The sequence below is a fragment of the Acanthisitta chloris genome, unplaced genomic scaffold (assembly GCF_000695815.1).
Source record: "Acanthisitta chloris isolate BGI_N310 unplaced genomic scaffold, ASM69581v1 scaffold18356, whole genome shotgun sequence".
Taxonomy (NCBI): domain Eukaryota; kingdom Metazoa; phylum Chordata; class Aves; order Passeriformes; family Acanthisittidae; genus Acanthisitta; species Acanthisitta chloris.
This window is the reverse complement of record NW_008676769.1, coordinates 1,020-17,172: the sequence shown is the minus strand read 5'-3', so window position 1 is coordinate 17,172 and position 16,153 is coordinate 1,020. Positions and strand designations below refer to the sequence as shown.

The window sequence follows — 16,153 nt, the reverse complement described above, 5'->3', positions numbered from 1 at the left end:
GCCCTTATCCTCCCCTGGGGATCAGCACCCAAAACACTGGGGCTATGTGTTTTCCTTCCAATTACACAGCCACCGACACCCTGTTAAAGAAGGGTGTTCAAGCAGTAGGTTGTAGAGAGGCCACCAAGGAGAAAAGTTGATCTATTAAACCTTAGTTACTAGCAATTTCACAGGTTACATTACATCTCAGTCTGAGCTGGTACTTAAAATAATAACCCATACCCAGCCATCTAGGATCTGGAAATCATAAGAGATGCAAAAGCTGTAAAACCCCACATGCTGCACACAGGACTCTATTTTGTGCACACACCCAAATCAGGCAAGCTGTAAAGGCTCCCTGCTCAGCAGCACGATAACTGCTTCCTGCACACACAAGCACTCCCTTGTTTTCTCTCCAGGGACAGCATCATGAATTATTTTTGTGTGCCTCCTCTCTGGCATCACCAGTACCCGTGGCATTCAGGAATTCACTGGGGACTCTTCAGCACTCACATTCCAACTCCATTCCCAGAAAATGAAACAGAGTAGTTACTTTTTAGTGACTGTGTTTTCCTATTAAAATCTCTCTTTTCTTTCACCATGCATTGCCTGATGTTACACAATCATGCTAAATGCCTGATCCTGATTTGTGGCTACATTTCTAATTTAGGTAAGAACTGAGCATTCCTTTGTTATTGCAGCATTTCTACTCTATCCTCAGCAAATAAACTGTTCACTTGCCATGGGCCAACACCACGCTGTGTTGAAGTTGGAGATGTGCAAAATCTTATTTGCATCACATGGACCAAACAACCTGTACTGGGCAACAAGCTGCAGATGGCATTGAATGCCAGGCAGGATCCCTAGGGGTGTCTGTCCCAGGCACATCCTAAGGAGGCTGTGTTCTGCACTGCCTAGTCTCATGAAAATGAGGTGCTTAGTTACTGGAAAGTTCACTGTGCCCTGTAGCAAAAACATGCAAAAGCTGCAAATAGCAGATCAAGCCTCTTAGGTTGCTTATTCTTGACAAGTTGGTTGTATTGCCTCTGATGGTAGGAACACACCAGCGCTTACATTTCATCACACAACATGGTAGCAGGAGACCTATAGAGTCTCATGTTTAGAGAACTCTGTGAACCATAAACAGGCAAGTTTATGGCTCACAGAAGGTAAAGCAAATGCATTTTATTTGGGCTTGTAGTCAAAGTTTCAACATCACAGATCACATTCTGTAAATGATACTCAGGATATCTGAAGACAGATCATCAGCTGGTATAATACTTGCCCACCCCGCACTGAGCAGAGCAGTGCAACTGTCTAAGATCTGTGCTGGCTCCAGAACAGATACAGCCTCACAGTTCTTGATGGCCACTAAAAGTGCAAACTCTGATACATAAGAAAAATGTACTATTGCAGTCATTTTAAACCTTTTACATTCTCCTTATCAACGGAGTCCTTTGCTTTCAAGTCTGTGACAGCAAGAGAGCTCCAATGCACACCTCTTGTTGCTAAAACACTGCACTGCAAGCTAAATTTGCTTCACATTAAGGGAAGTGATTCTTTGTATTAGTGACTGGTCTATCATTAGCTTATAATTGTCATCATTAGAAATAACATTTTTGACTCTCCCTTACTTCAGCTTAATGCCGTGATTTCAATCAGTACAAAAGCTCTGGATGTAAGCACAGCTGTACTCACCAAGCAGTTCGCACAGGTGGGGAAAGAATCAGGATCAGAACAGAAGAGACTGTTTAAACTGTGGTTTGCTGATCAGTAAAAGTTCTGTATGATGCACCTCTTGATACACACCAGCTCCTGAGCAAATAGGACTATGATAGGTGACAGAGAAGCTTTAGGCCGGGTAGCTTGCTTTTTTTTTCCACCAGTGTCTTTAGTTTGCATTACAGTTAAATATCCTATCTCAAAACTGATCTTTGAGACTCTTTTCTTCTGACACCACATGGAAGAGTCCTGCACACCATTTAGGACGTGGCAAATCAATATCTTGTGTGAGCAATAACTGATTTGCTTACATTATGTTTCCACAGGACAAGAGCTTGCAAGCACACCCTTTCTGTCCACCTAACAAGTAATATGTTCAGGAAGCCACATGCAAGAGAAGTGAGTTAGAAACAGAAACAGCTGATAGTACCTGCCCTACAATGCTGCATAGGTAACAGCAAAGAAGTAAGAGAGTTATGGCCATTTTTCTTCTTGTACCTGTTGTAAGTTGAGTTAAATCCAATATGAGAAAAATGATGACCTAAGGGACAGGGGGCAGGAATACATTAAAACAATAAGTAATTTATCTTCTTTTTTTTCTATATACAAAAGTAAGCAAAAAATTAAAAGCAACCCTTTCATAAAAGATTCATGCTAAAGCTTCTCATACAAGTTACACCTGTCATTCTCTCTCACTTTTTGGTTAACTTACCTTCTTTTAAACAGCCAGTTACTGAAGTATCTCTGATGGCCACAACTGGTATTGCACACCTCTTGCCATCATATCTGCAGCAATATGTTTGCTACACTAAGTAGCAGCAATCAAAAGCATTAATTCTTAAACTATTCAGACCAAAAGCACTGACTACTGCTCAAGTCACAGGCTACAGTAAATAGCTCACTGAGCTTACATTTTAATAAGAAACAGTCTTTTCCAGTATAAAAATTACTGACTTCAGGTATATTAAGGTTCCTACACATTTGAGAAGGTGCAGGGTTAGAAAATACAACTAAATAAAACCTCAGGAGAGGCTTGATGGTGTAACCTAAGCCATTTTCAGTATCCCTTTTGACACAGGGCAGCACAGGAGAAACAGCCAGCTATGCAAACTGCCAGCAAAGCTTCAGGAGAGGAAAGATGGCAAACAGTCCTTTGAGGTTTTAATTGCTGATAGTACACATGATTTGTGAAAAAGCAAAAGAAGATGAAAAATATCAACAGTGCCCAACCCATAACATTTATAAGCTGTTTGGAAAGTACGAAACCAGTGTTTAGAAAACACTTCCAATCCCCAATGTGCAGCCAATAGAAACAATGTGATACATGGACTGCACAGAGGTTGCAGCAAGCTATCATAAAAACTAACTTGCAAAACTTCAACGTATAAAAAGTGTTTCAAGAATGGAATTTAAAAAAGCAGATGAAGCTAAATGGGTAGAAGGTATGGAACAACTATGAAGTGGTAAAGATTAGAAGAGATGGGGTGAGAATTCCTACTCTAATACCTTTATCCCACACATCTCAGCACCCACCCACAGAGGAACAAGTCCTGAGAAAGGACAGGGATAGGCAGTTATAAAGAAGCTTAGAGCTTTGACTTCTCACCTTCATGTAGAGACAGATTTTAACACCACAAGCAGACAGCTACAGCAATGAAAAAAGCTGCTCATCTTTAGCTAAAAATTAAGTACTCTTTAGCCACTTTATTTTATAGTGGCTAACAAAACCGGGTCAAATTCAAAAGCAACATTCATAGACTGTGTGATACTTAGTGAATGGTGCATATCCATTCCTGTGCCTCAGTACCTTAGCTTCCAGTCTTTTCTAAAGTTGAAATAGGTCCCACAGTTCATAATGCACACATTTATAGAGCATGAACACTTCAGAGCCTGTGAGAGAGTGCTGAAATCTGAAAGCATTTATCATGTGGTAAGAGCTGCATTTCCTCTGCATTTATGGGGCTGAATCATAGCACCAGTGCAGCTACAAGTCATCTGAATGGGGAAAAAGAAATCATACATTGTCATATTTTAACTGTCTCTGAATACACAATTCTTTACCTCCCAGCAGTGGTATCTATAAAAGACAAAAGAAATGCTACACTCAGATCAGGTGCTTTAGTTCAGCGTTCTGTCTTTGATACTGGAGAGCAGCAGATGTCAAAAAAAGCATGCAATAAACTAAACATTTGATAAAAATCTACCTCCTGAGGGAAGCATCTCTGCTCTCTCTACTCTTTACACCATCAGCACAAGGGTTTGCACCATTATGAACAAGGGCTGAGGGGTTTTGCCCCCCTCATTTTCTTATATATTCCTTCTCTTCAGCTCTTCCTTTTCTTTTCCTTCTCTTCTCAATGCCTCTGCATCCTCCCAGGAAGTAAACAAAATATGCTCTTTCAGCAGACATCGGAGCAGCAGTCAGGAGGGAGGAAGGGGTGCCATATGCTTGCATGTAGCATTGCCCTTCTAGCAGGACTCTCCTGTTCTGAGTCAGCCTGGCTGAAGCTTTACCATTTAGTTTCCAATGTTGCCCTACAAGGAACAGGAACTAGCCAGGAGACAGCTGCAGCTCTGAAGGGCTGGGGCCCAGAACTTCTTTTTGACCTCTATTTCTAGCAGAACTAACAAAAAGCTAATGCTGTGGACTGGTGAGAATGTAGTTCTCAAGGCAGAGTGAGGTACTGCCACACGAATACCTTGTACACATTTCTCTAAGCAAAGTTTATATTTAAGGAACACAAAAACAACTCACTGCTAGAAATGCATGAGATGGAGTTTCATTATTAGACACAACTTGTAACATTCACAGCTTACTGGTCTGTAGTCCTAGAATGAAGTGGATATGTACAGCGGCAAACTTAAATGACTTTGCATTGACAGTGAAAATAAATCACATTTTAATGTTATATCACACTATTCATTGCATCTCAGTAGACATAGATGGTATAGAACAATAATAATTCTAACACATTGAGAGCTCTAGGATCTTCCACTGACATTTACCTTACTTGCATCTAGAGTGCCTGACTTTAAACTGAAGTCAAAAACCAGAAAACAGAAAAAAAAAAAGGCAAGAGAGGAAGGAAAGACAAGAAAGAAGCACACAGCTGAAACAGCCACAGGTTTCAGACTTGCACAGGTGTTACTCTTTCCTTTTTTTCTTTTTCAAAACTTCAGCAGCCTTTGAAGAGAAATATGTAATAGCAACAACTGTGTAGTTTTATATTTCAAGTCATACTTTAGCTTTTAAGAAATGGAAAGAAAACCAACAGAACTGAAACTTACTGAAATATAATCACTTAATATTCCTTTGCTTTCTTGAATTACAAACAGATACAACATTTCAAACTTTAAAGCTATTCATTCCAATGATGTTTCTCGGCTGGAAAAGTAATGAAATAATCAGAAGAGAACAGCAAAGACAGCTGAGTAGTCAACAATACTATGTTTTCATGTGCATGTATTAATGACATGGATTTTGCATATTTTTATCATGTTGTTTGTTGGGGGTTTTTTTTAAAATGACAAAACAATAGAAAGTTCAATTGTTTCACAGAAGGCTCATAAGGAAATAATACCACAGTCTTAAAGTGCATACTTCAGTGAGGTTTCACCACTCTGCATCTCCAATGGCTTTTGCAAAAAGATAGCCTTTACCCTCAAAGGTCATCACTCCACATTTTAAGTAGAGGTTCCATTTGTTCTTATTTTGACATATCTGAAAAAAAATAAAAATCAGTGCCCCCCAAATATATATATTAGACCATCCAATAAACAAACAAAAAAAAAAAAAAAAAAAAGATTTAAGCACAACTTGGTAAAAAAAAAAAAAAAAAAAAAGGATTTAAGCACAACTTGGTTTACACACCTTTTTAATTCAAAATCCTGACAGTTCAAACCATGTGAACACTGCCACTGAACACACCACAAATGCTCCATAGAGACAGTAGATTTCAGTTGGTTATAATGAACTCCCTGCCCTCTCAAGGGAACAGCCTCCTCAATCTTAGCACACCCTCTCCCCCACCAGTTAGCTAGGTGACAGCTGAACACCTGCAGGACAAGACAACAGTAATGGAGCAATTTCGTGAATAGATGAGTCCCAAAATACACCTCACCTTGCAAACAAGCACAGCTTGACTGAAATGCAGTGGTTTCCTTCTCCCACACACACTGCAAAGCAAATGTTGTGTTAGGATAAGGCTAAAAGCAAGAAAACTTTGCTTAAAAGTAAATGCTGCTATACAAAACAGTAAGAAAGAATTTGCACATTCTATTTCTTTTTAAAGGCCTGCAAAATGATCCATACTGCAGGAGAGTTTTAATACTAGAAGAAGATATTTTAAACATCTCAAAAAAATTCCTTGGATTTTCAGCATCACTCTATTTTCAACTCCAGAAACAGAGAAACAAGACATCAATTTTACCAATGGCATTCTTTTATACTTAACAAGGTTTTTATCTACGTTTGACTAGGTCTACATGTTTTATTAAATCTGTATGGGAAAGGTGAAAGTTACCAACATCTTCCCTTAACTTCTGCAACTGTTAATTTCTAATAAGATCTGATATTAAATTTCCTAGAAGACATGTCCAGTGTTGAACTTCCTACGGTTTTTTAGATTTTCAAGCAATTTTTCTGCTTATTGCAGACAAACCTTGCTATAGATAACAGTATGCACTACCTATGGCACCTGGAACATTAAACTGAGATACAAAGCTCAAAACTTTGTGTCCCTTTTCAGTAGAATGCAAACACCAATGGCTTAATTTCAGATGCATTTTCTACACACATCCCTATCCCTACACTTTCCAAACTAATTAGTTTGAGAAACACTCAATCTGTGGCAGCTTTGTAAAAACAATTTTCTTAGCACCTCACTGTTTCCTAAACCACAGACAACAATTAATGCAGGCCTAGGTGGACAAAAAATTCCCACTAGTCACTTTTGAACAATTAATGCAGGCCTAGGTGGACAAAAAATTCAAAGCACACTCTTAAGCAAACCACAGCCATATTTTTCCATATTTGCTTCAAAAAGAAAATATGTACTTTGTTTTGTTATCTTTTAAATTACTGACATATAAGCATCCAAAACCATACCATAACTGAAAGTACTTAATTTGATCTTCAGGAGTTCAAAAAAAGGTTGAATTCTAAACATTAAAATGAAGGAGGACAAAATGGCCCTTCACAAATGCTTTGTTTTTCAGACACAACAGAATTCTGGTAGAAAAATCTCTCAGTAGGTACTTCAAAAGACAAGAAACATAAAAGAAAGTACACACTCTTCTCTTTCTATTACCTATTTCAAAAGTCTTGATTCATGGCTGAATATGCCTACATACATCCATGGAGATGTGGATATTACTTAAAAGCTAAGGAAATCCATAAGTTTTTGCACCTTTACAAGTTGTGCAACACTTGTTCCCTTTTCCTTTAATAGGCTATTATGATTACTCTTATTTCAGAAAACAGCAGGAAAGTCTTCAGACTATTGTCAGCTAAACACAATTTAAACAATTATTACAGCATTAGATTTTCTTTAAAAGGCACTGACAGTAGACCAGACATGGATGTGTAAAAGATATTATTTAGAATGACTAAGAAACAAAGATAAAAGTATATACTGTACCTTTTCATATTGACAAATGATCACATTGGCAGGTTCAAACAAGTCTGGAATGTCCTGTTCTCTGACATCATCAGAATTTAAGAGTTCCTTATTACAGCATTAGATTTTCTTTAAAAGGCACTGACAGTAGACCAGACATGGATGTGTAAAAGATATTATTTAGAATGACTAAGAAACAAAGATAAAAGTATATACTGTACCTTTTCATATTGACAAATGATCACATTGGCAGGTTCAAACAAGTCTGGAATGTCCTGTTCTCTGACATCATCAGAATTTAAGAGTTCCTAGAGATTAAAATTTTAAACATCTTTCAGAAAAGCATTGAATATACTTGTCATTAAAGATGCTAGAACAATAAAAGTTACCATTGCAAAAATCAGGACCCATTGGCTGTAAAGACCATGTTGCACAAGCCTTTACATGCTTGCACTCTCAAACCCAAAAATACCCTGAAAAACACAGGTCAAAAGCAAGACTGCTCACAGACAAAGCTGATCCCAGTAACTGGACGACTAATCAACATGTATTTATTTGTAAGTCCAGAAGCTACAAGAAGATTCTCTTGTGAACAGCTCTCAAAGATGTGTGATTTTGTATCCTAAAGAAAAGCCTTTTCCTAGGAAACATATGTCCTTGCATCACATTGTTCTCTTCTCTGTCTAATACCCTATGGTCCTTCAGAAGAGAAGGAAAGATAGATTTGCATCCTGATCTTATTTAAATAGGTCTTATTTAAGTCTAAATCTAAATCATCAAATAATATCTTAGTTCAATAAAAAGCAGAACTCCATTCCACTGAGGCCAGGGTTTCACCAGAGAACTTTGATTCTAATAATTAAGTATTTTATTTCCTCCAATAAACAAATGACTTTTCAACATCTCTTTCCTTTGTCTACATCCTTCATAATGAGCTCTCAAGTAATTTCTCAGCAGTACCTCCTGCCTCCAGAGGTATCTAACTTTGCTATTCATCTTCTGCATTAAACTTACTAGGAATTGTTCCAGGTCAAACAATTCAAGATCAGTAGATCAAGACAGATCTACTATTGTCATGTGCTTCACAAAGCTTAAAAGCAAATTACCTCCTCCACTGTATCTACTTGGAGCTCTTCATTATCACCACCACTTCTGTTAGAATCTGTGTCTGAAGTATTGTCACATTCTTCACCATCATCTTTCTCATCATCCAGAACTTTTAGATCCTCTGATTCAATAAGGCAAATTAGTTCATTCTCTTCCTGATCTTTTGTATGTGGTATTTCTTCCTTGGGAGAATCAGGACCAGTACCACCCAGCTGAATCATGCCTTCAATGTCACTGCAGATATTCTTCTCTGATTGTAAATTAGATTCTGTCTGCTCAGTAGGCTGCATATGACAGGAATAAAACAGACCAGAGAGAACTTGTGGATTAACACCACATAGCCTTCATTGTTCAGTTCAAAGCCTGAGACTTTTAATAAAGAACAAGTTTGGGGCACTATAATGAGAGTAAACCCTAAGTACATTTGCAAACTTTGTTCTTATATCTAACCTTAAATGGAACCCATGTCAAATATACCTCAGTGATATAGGAAAAAGTTTTCATTAGACTTTTCTTTAAGCACTGTTGTACTCAAACAACTCTAAGAAAAAGACAATCAAGTAGGCCTCTAGAACTTGTTGCAAAAAAAACCCTCCAAACATAAAAAAAATAAAGAAACAAGCTGCTCCTCTGCCCCCCAAAATTGCATTTTTCATTTTTTAAATAAAAGACAAGATGAACTGATCCCTTTTCTTCAACTCAATCAAAATGCTTTGTTTAAATAAGATATAAAAAGCTGAGAGAAACAGTAAATATTTCAGTACTTCAAGTTATTGTTCATAAAAGTGCTAGAATTCCTAAACAGAACATTCACAGGAGTATAAAAGGGCTTCAAGGTTTCAGCCATCTTCAGTTTCTCATTAAATCTTTATTGTAGCACTTAATTCTCTTCCACATACACTTTCTAGTTCAAGAAAATAACACTTTGTTTTGACCTTCCATTCTTAACTACAGACAGTCTTCATCACCCTGCTGTCAAAGTTCAGCTGAGCAACATAACATTCTTTCTATTTACAGACATTTGGCATTACTGTCATTAAATTTACATTTAACAAATTTGCCTTAATCACAAATAAGAGCTACAAGTCAAAGTCAGCAAGCCAGCCTGAACTTCAAACATCTGCAAATAACTTTGGGACAAAAATTAGATAAGGTCAGGAAAGCAGTCTGTTAATTAAAATCATTCATGTTTTCCGTGCAGCTCTAGCTGAGTTCTAGTTTGTTCAGGACTTTTTCCCACAGAAATACATTTTCTTCCAGCCAATTTTCACTTATCAAACCTCACCTTTCATCCTCAGTATCCATTCCCAATGCAACTTTAAATGCTCTTCACACATTACAAATTCAAACTAATCCCAGCTGACACTGCAAAAGCACTTTGCCCACAACTGACCAATATCCATATGGAGACCAGTGTCAGAATGATACGGAAATTTTCGAAGGGTTATTCATGTCTCTTTAGTCACAAAAAAACCAAGACAATGAACTCCTAAAATAATAAATAAGTCTAATACATTATATCTATCACTACACTTTTAGCATTTTTTAGATTGACAGTCTTATTAGTCTCAGTATTTTACCAGTATTTTTGACAAATCCTTACTGTAAAAAGAAGCAGTCAGGTACTGCTATTCTAAACAAACTAAGTGTGAACTATAAAATGAAAATAATTTTTATTCTTACATTTTAGAGGTGCTATTTGTCAGTTACAGAAACTTACAACTGAGAAACCAAGGCCCTTACCTTGCCAGAGGAAGCAATGCTGCCTTGATCCTTCAGAAATGCATTATCATCCAAACTTTCACCTGCAATAATCAGGTCAATGATATCAGACACCTGATGTTCCTGAGGCTCTAACTGCCCCTCTGCATCCAGCAGAACACTGCTTGAGTTGTTTGCCAAGGATTCATTGAGAAAAAGCCCTTCAGAGGATTCTGGAGCAAACACAGCTGTGTGAAGATTGTTATGCTGGGATTTTTCTGTGGAGCCTGCACACTGATTCAACACTGCATTAGTTGCAAGCTCCTGCTGACTCACAGAAGGCTGCTGGACCAATGTAGCAGAGCTGTTCAGGTGTGTTTTTTCCACAATGTTTGGTTCAAATGCCATAGCCTGTTGCAATGTGTCACCAGCTGTCTGGGCAGAAGATGCATTCACTTGTGCAACACTGTCTTGCAGAACTGAAGGTTGCCCAAGGGGATGAGATATCTGCCAAACAGGATGATGTAGAATACCTTTATCTTCTGAGGCCTGTGTAACCATAACAGGCACATTTACCTTATAAAGTTGCCCTACAAAGAGAAGAGTGAAAAACTGCTTCAGCAGGTTAAACCACAGGTTCATACAGGCCACTGACCTGCTACCACTAATAACCAATAGCAAACAGTCAGGCAAACTATGAGAAAAATGATGTTTACAAAGCAAAACTTTCCCTAGGAACAATTTCAGCTCTAATGATGTTTACAAAGCAAAACTTTCCCCAGGAACAATTTCAGCTCTTTAGAATTAAGTATTCAGAAGCTTTCTGAATCTTGACCTCTATGCAGACCATCATGTTTAATACCCATTTTTTGGTTTGGCCTACACAATTCCCTGTGACAGTAACTTCAACAATTTAATTACATACTGAATTTTTAAAAACTTAAAAAAATAAAAATCCTGGTTTGACTTTTTTCCATGTCATTTCAGAAACTAAGGAATCCAAGACAAAACAGTAAACTATTCCACAGCTCCAGGAAGAGTTCACTCCTTTAAGGACCTTTAGGTATTCCCTCTAAAAATCCTACCTAGTTTAATTTAAAAAGAACACAAAAAAAAAAAAAAAAACCCAACACAAACCACTCCTAGTTTATCTGTCTTCTCATTGGATGAAAACTACTCCAAATACTGAATCATTAAAGTTATTATTATCAGTGTTAAAATTAAGATGCCAGAGCTAAATTCCAAATTTCATTCGATTTTTCTTCTCCCCACACACATGCTTACACATGCAGAGTCATTGGTACCAGCCTATAAGCCTCAAAACCTTTGGAATTATACCTGAAATAAATAACTAGTGACATTAGTTCTCATCACAGAACAGCTGTACGAGGAGTCAGTTGCTCAAATAAGCCTTCCACTGATCACGCCTAAGCAGTACAAGCACATTTTTGTACAAGCAGTATAAGCAGATTTATCGGCAAAATAATGTGAGCAAAGAAGGTTAATGGATGGTTGGATTTTATTTGAATAAGAAATCAATTTGTTTCAGAAGTACTGGAGTGTCTTTACCTTTTTAAAACATGGAAGATTGTCCCTTATATAGGGGAAAGAGATACCTATGTCTGGGCTAACAAAGGAAGATATTTGCAATATGCTGTAAAATCCAAAAAAATGGCATCACCTGGCAGCTCACGTTAACTGATCTTGCAAGTGTACACAACTGACACATTAACTAATCAATGTAATTACTTCCCCCATGCAGCAATTACAAACACAAACCACAAAGGAAGAGGAGGATAACTGGCTCTACCCACCTATACTTTAACTTCACATCTGTTTTATCTACTGTACATAGCCCCATCTTTCAACATCCACAATGCACTGTAACATTTTACACCTCCTCTTTAATCTTACCAGATGTTGTCTGTAGCATCACTCCAGCTGGTACATGTATAGGATAAGCAACATCCAAAGGGAGAGCAAGAGTTGCAGCTGCTTGTGGAGGCCCCTGGATACACAAGAGCTGTATTTATTAAGGAATAGTGCACATCTTATCTCTTGGGGCCCTGAATGTCACACCTAACATATCCATATGGAACATGAATGACAGCTTTTCTGCAGTCATCTTTATTGAAAAGCTGCTTCATGCTTTTGAGTTTGACAAATGAAGAGTATTCTGCACGGACTTGCCATAAATGTTTCCTACTTTCCAACTATCATGTTCCCTTTTTGTTAACAGAACACTTTCCCCTACCTCCTCAACGTACCCATCATCTAGAAAGGTATTTTTCCACTCAGAGTTACTCTTACCTACGTTTATGCGTTACTCCAAACAGCACAGACTCCTTGCCTAGGCCTATGAAGTCACTTCACATTTGCTTTTCCTCTTGGAAAGCAAAGACACATGGCTCCCATTCAAACTAGCTGTTCTGGGGAAACCCAAATTTTAAATGAGCAAACTCACATGTTGCACAAACGTCTTCCCAATATTATATTTCCACTTAGCAAGCTAGTCAGCTTGAGATTCAGGAGGCACTCTAAGGTCATCGAGCTCTGACAATTAGTAGCCCCTCCTCAAAGAATTTTTGCCATGCCCAGAGTTCACAACTAGTCAACTCTAAAACTTTCATTTTCTTCTGGATGATTTCTACACCTCACAGATATTGCTGCTCCCAGCTTCACTAGTGCTAGTATTTCACAACCATGCATTTTTTTTAACACACAGTAATAATTTTCCTTTAAAAAATAAAAAAAACTAAAACAAAATCTGTAGATGTGCATTTCCACTACACTTCCATCCTATAGACTGAAAACATACAGCCATGTCTTCCAGCACACTTCTGGCTGCTCTGCTTGCAAAACCAGCAAGTAGACCCCCATCCTTTTTCACTGCTCAAACTGAAGCAGCAGTGTTACAGCTCTCTCTCTTTAAGCCTATTAATAACTGACAAGCAATCATTTAGGAATTTGAGATAATCAAAACTGAAGTAAAACACCACTACAGATACATACGAGTTCTGCTGCTGCAAAATTCTGGAAATCTCTGCCAGCTGGAATGAGACAAGAAGCTATAAATGAAAAGAAAATAAAAAAGACACTTTAGAAAAAAACATTAATTTCTTGGACACAGTTATCTTTCAATAATTTACAGCAAGCATGGCTGAAACTAAAGCAATTTAACTTCAGTTCATACTCATTAGATCAACAATCAAGTGAGCAAGAGTATTGCCTTGTCAACATGACAAAAACATGCAAGTATTTTTCTGCATGAGAAAATCCAATGGTGCAACTAGTAGGAACAGCAGCGTGGAATTTTCAACAGCACTCAATACTGATTTCAGTGGGAGAGAAAAAGCCAAAGGGAAAACTTTGTCAGATTTCTGGAAGCAAACAATTTAGGTAGCCCAAACTTTTAAAATCTCTAGCCATAGGGCAATTCAAAACCCATTTCAAAAAATATATAAATAAATAGATTCAGTGGCTTCAACAGAATGTTTTGCCTTAGTATTGTCCTTTAAAAACTTAAGAGTAAGAAAGTAATGCTCATTAAATATAAAGCCTCCAATAGCATGCAAATCCAAAAGTATATTCCTTTTAACCACATGGAATAAATAAAACACCTGCCTCCAAAGCCAGTTTATTCAACTATGAATATTATAAAGAAAGAAAAACAGATGAAGAGTGCCTGCCCAGCCCTGAAGTGCACTACCACACAGACCTTCATTAAATCATCTCACATGCTTTTTGTCCTTTATGGACAAAGGTTCTAATGGCCTCTCACTTTGGGAATAAGTCTCAGGTGAGCATTACACTCTACCACAACAATACCACAGATGGACTTAACTGAGAAGAATAGGTCCTGATGTCACAGGCTGTGTGAAAGTCAAGTACTTCTCTGCAACAACAGGAACCCTGCTTTTAGAAAAACTAACTGAAAAAAACCAAAAAGGTTCCTCTCTTCTGTTCCAGCAAGGGATTACATTTTAACAAATTGAGAACCAGATTAAACTCCAGCACAACAGCAGAGCTGCATGGCACAAACATGCCACATAACATCTGCACACATCAGTACACACATTAACAGGGGAAACAAAACATTAATCCTACTGGTAAGTTTGCAGCTGAAGGGCCACTCTTCTGGACTGTAGACAAGAAGACTAAAATTCTCTGCAGGTTTTACTACTGGAAATAAGTAGCAGATGGAGAGTATGTAGACAGAATTACATTAGTTTTTCAAAGTTTAATTTGCCTTTTATTGGTCAAAATCTCCTTTCAAATAATTACTGCTCCCCATCATGCTACATACATACATAAGCATCGCAAACCAAGATTAATGAAAGTCTTCCAAAAATATCCCTGAATCACTGAGCTATTCTTAAATTGCACCAATTGTGTCCAACACATCTGACCTGCTGAAGCCTGCAGAACGCCAGGAAAACTGTGTGCTGGCTGCAGGGTGAACAGTGGAGGATAGGGTCTATGTCTGAAGTAGCCTTCTGTTGCTTTAGACTGTATCACCTTGGTTTCCCAAAGCTGCAGAAAGATTATTAGTAAGGTCAACAAATATCAGTTTTAAAAACAAACCACATCTAAAAACATAAGCAGGTATTCCCAGTTTTTCTAAGAGTAAATTGACTGATTCTATCCAATAAACACGGTAACAATCACTAATGAACTTCAACTCCCAGCAGCCAATACATCACTCACAGGATACTTGTAAATCTAAGTTAGGGCAAAAGTTCACATATTTTGGAGGGCAAAGAAATAGACAGGTAGACATCACCTCAAAAGAAAAAAAAAAAAAAACAGCAAACACAACTGCTACTCCTGCAGGGGAACCCAACGAACCTGCTTCAAGTCTTTCAGAACATGTTCCTCCACACCATCTTCTGCAAAGAGTATCCTCACACCTTCAATCACTTCTTGCATAACAGACTTGTATAGTTCAAACTACATTAAAAAAACATTTTCAAGTTAGACGAACATCAAGTCCTTTGAAAAGACAGTACCAAGTCTAATGTCACTGGACAACCTACTGTTACAAACTGAACAGCATGAACAGATCAGTTTAATAAACTGAATGTCAAATGTGAAGGTCTGCAAATCTGACATCCCTAGAAAAATACCAGATTCGAGCCTCAAATTATTGGTTAGGCTACAGAAATGCTTAAGAAAATCCTAGAAACATTACAAAAAGCAATTGCTGTGCTCTATTTTCAAACAAGCATGTCTAACCACTTTGAATCATTCTAGAATCACTGTCCCTAACTTGAGGGCCAAACAGCAATACAAGTGACTAAAAATGAGATGTGCCAAGTCCATGAGGAACCTACAAGAAATAAAGATATTTATTATTTTTTTCTTTGTGGAAACAGTCTAATGCTATACAGTCCCTTAGCTATGGAAATATTAACACTCCTGTTATCAATACATATCTTATATTACAATAGGCCTCCCAACAGAACATCTTAGTGCTTCGTGTGCCCATGCCACTGATGAAATCCCAATCCTCCAGCCAGACCTGGGCAGCAGACATACACTACAATGCAAATGTAAGATAATAAGCTTTTAGCCATTTAGAGGTTATTAATCTTGCCTGTCATTATCACCAGAATAGCATACACAAGGGAAAGATGAAGCTAGATATTTTCAGAAACCTTGGAAGATTCTGGGTTACTAATTAATTTATTTTTTAACATCAAATTAACATTGTACTGCTCTAAAGTTGTTCTAAAGTGCAGATAATACACAATTTCTTTCTAAAAGAATGGAAGTTTTTTAAGTAGTAAAAAGTTATGCTTTTTACAAAAAGCAATCAGGACAACATAGCACAACTTTAAAATAACCATACTCAGGTATAATTTATCAGGGTTAGTGATCTCCAGAAATTCCCCCAGCACATTTCAGGATACTACAAAGCACAGGAAAAAATAAGTTTACTCTTGTACCACTACACTAAAAGCTGTTGATCAGCCCATGTCAAAAGCTCTGCCTTCACTGTTAATCCAGAAGAGAAACTGAACCTA

At 37.6% G+C, this 16,153-nt stretch overlaps 1 protein-coding gene across 1 annotated transcript; it reads right to left on the bottom strand.

Annotated features, from left to right (window-relative positions):
* Positions 1 to 5,314: 5,314 nt before the first annotated feature.
* On the bottom strand, positions 5,315 to 15,056 carry GTF2A1L (general transcription factor IIA, 1-like). The gene is made up of 8 exons (XM_009076262.1): positions 14,976 to 15,056; positions 14,537 to 14,660; positions 13,140 to 13,195; positions 12,042 to 12,135; positions 10,164 to 10,717; positions 8,426 to 8,710; positions 7,541 to 7,627; positions 5,315 to 5,422 (listed from the first exon to the last, which is right to left on the bottom strand). Exons 1-8 carry the CDS (start codon positions 15,054 to 15,056, stop codon positions 5,315 to 5,317), a joined length of 1,389 nt encoding a protein of 462 aa, XP_009074510.1.
* Positions 15,057 to 16,153: the final 1,097 nt, after the last annotated feature.

Excerpts from the sequence above, each read along its gene's own strand:
- GTF2A1L (XM_009076262.1), bottom strand. The coding sequence starts at position 15,056 with ATGCAAGAAGTGATTGAAGGTGTGAGGATACTCTTTGCAGAAGATGGT. Across the intron at positions 12,136-13,139 it reads ATTTTGCAGCAGCAGAACTC|GGGCCTCCACAAGCAGCTGC; the intron begins GTATGTATCTGT and ends TTGTGTATCCAG. Across the intron at positions 5,423-7,540 it reads TCATTTGTCAATATGAAAAG|ATATGTCAAAATAAGAACAA; the intron begins GTACAGTATATA and ends ATTTTTTTTCAG.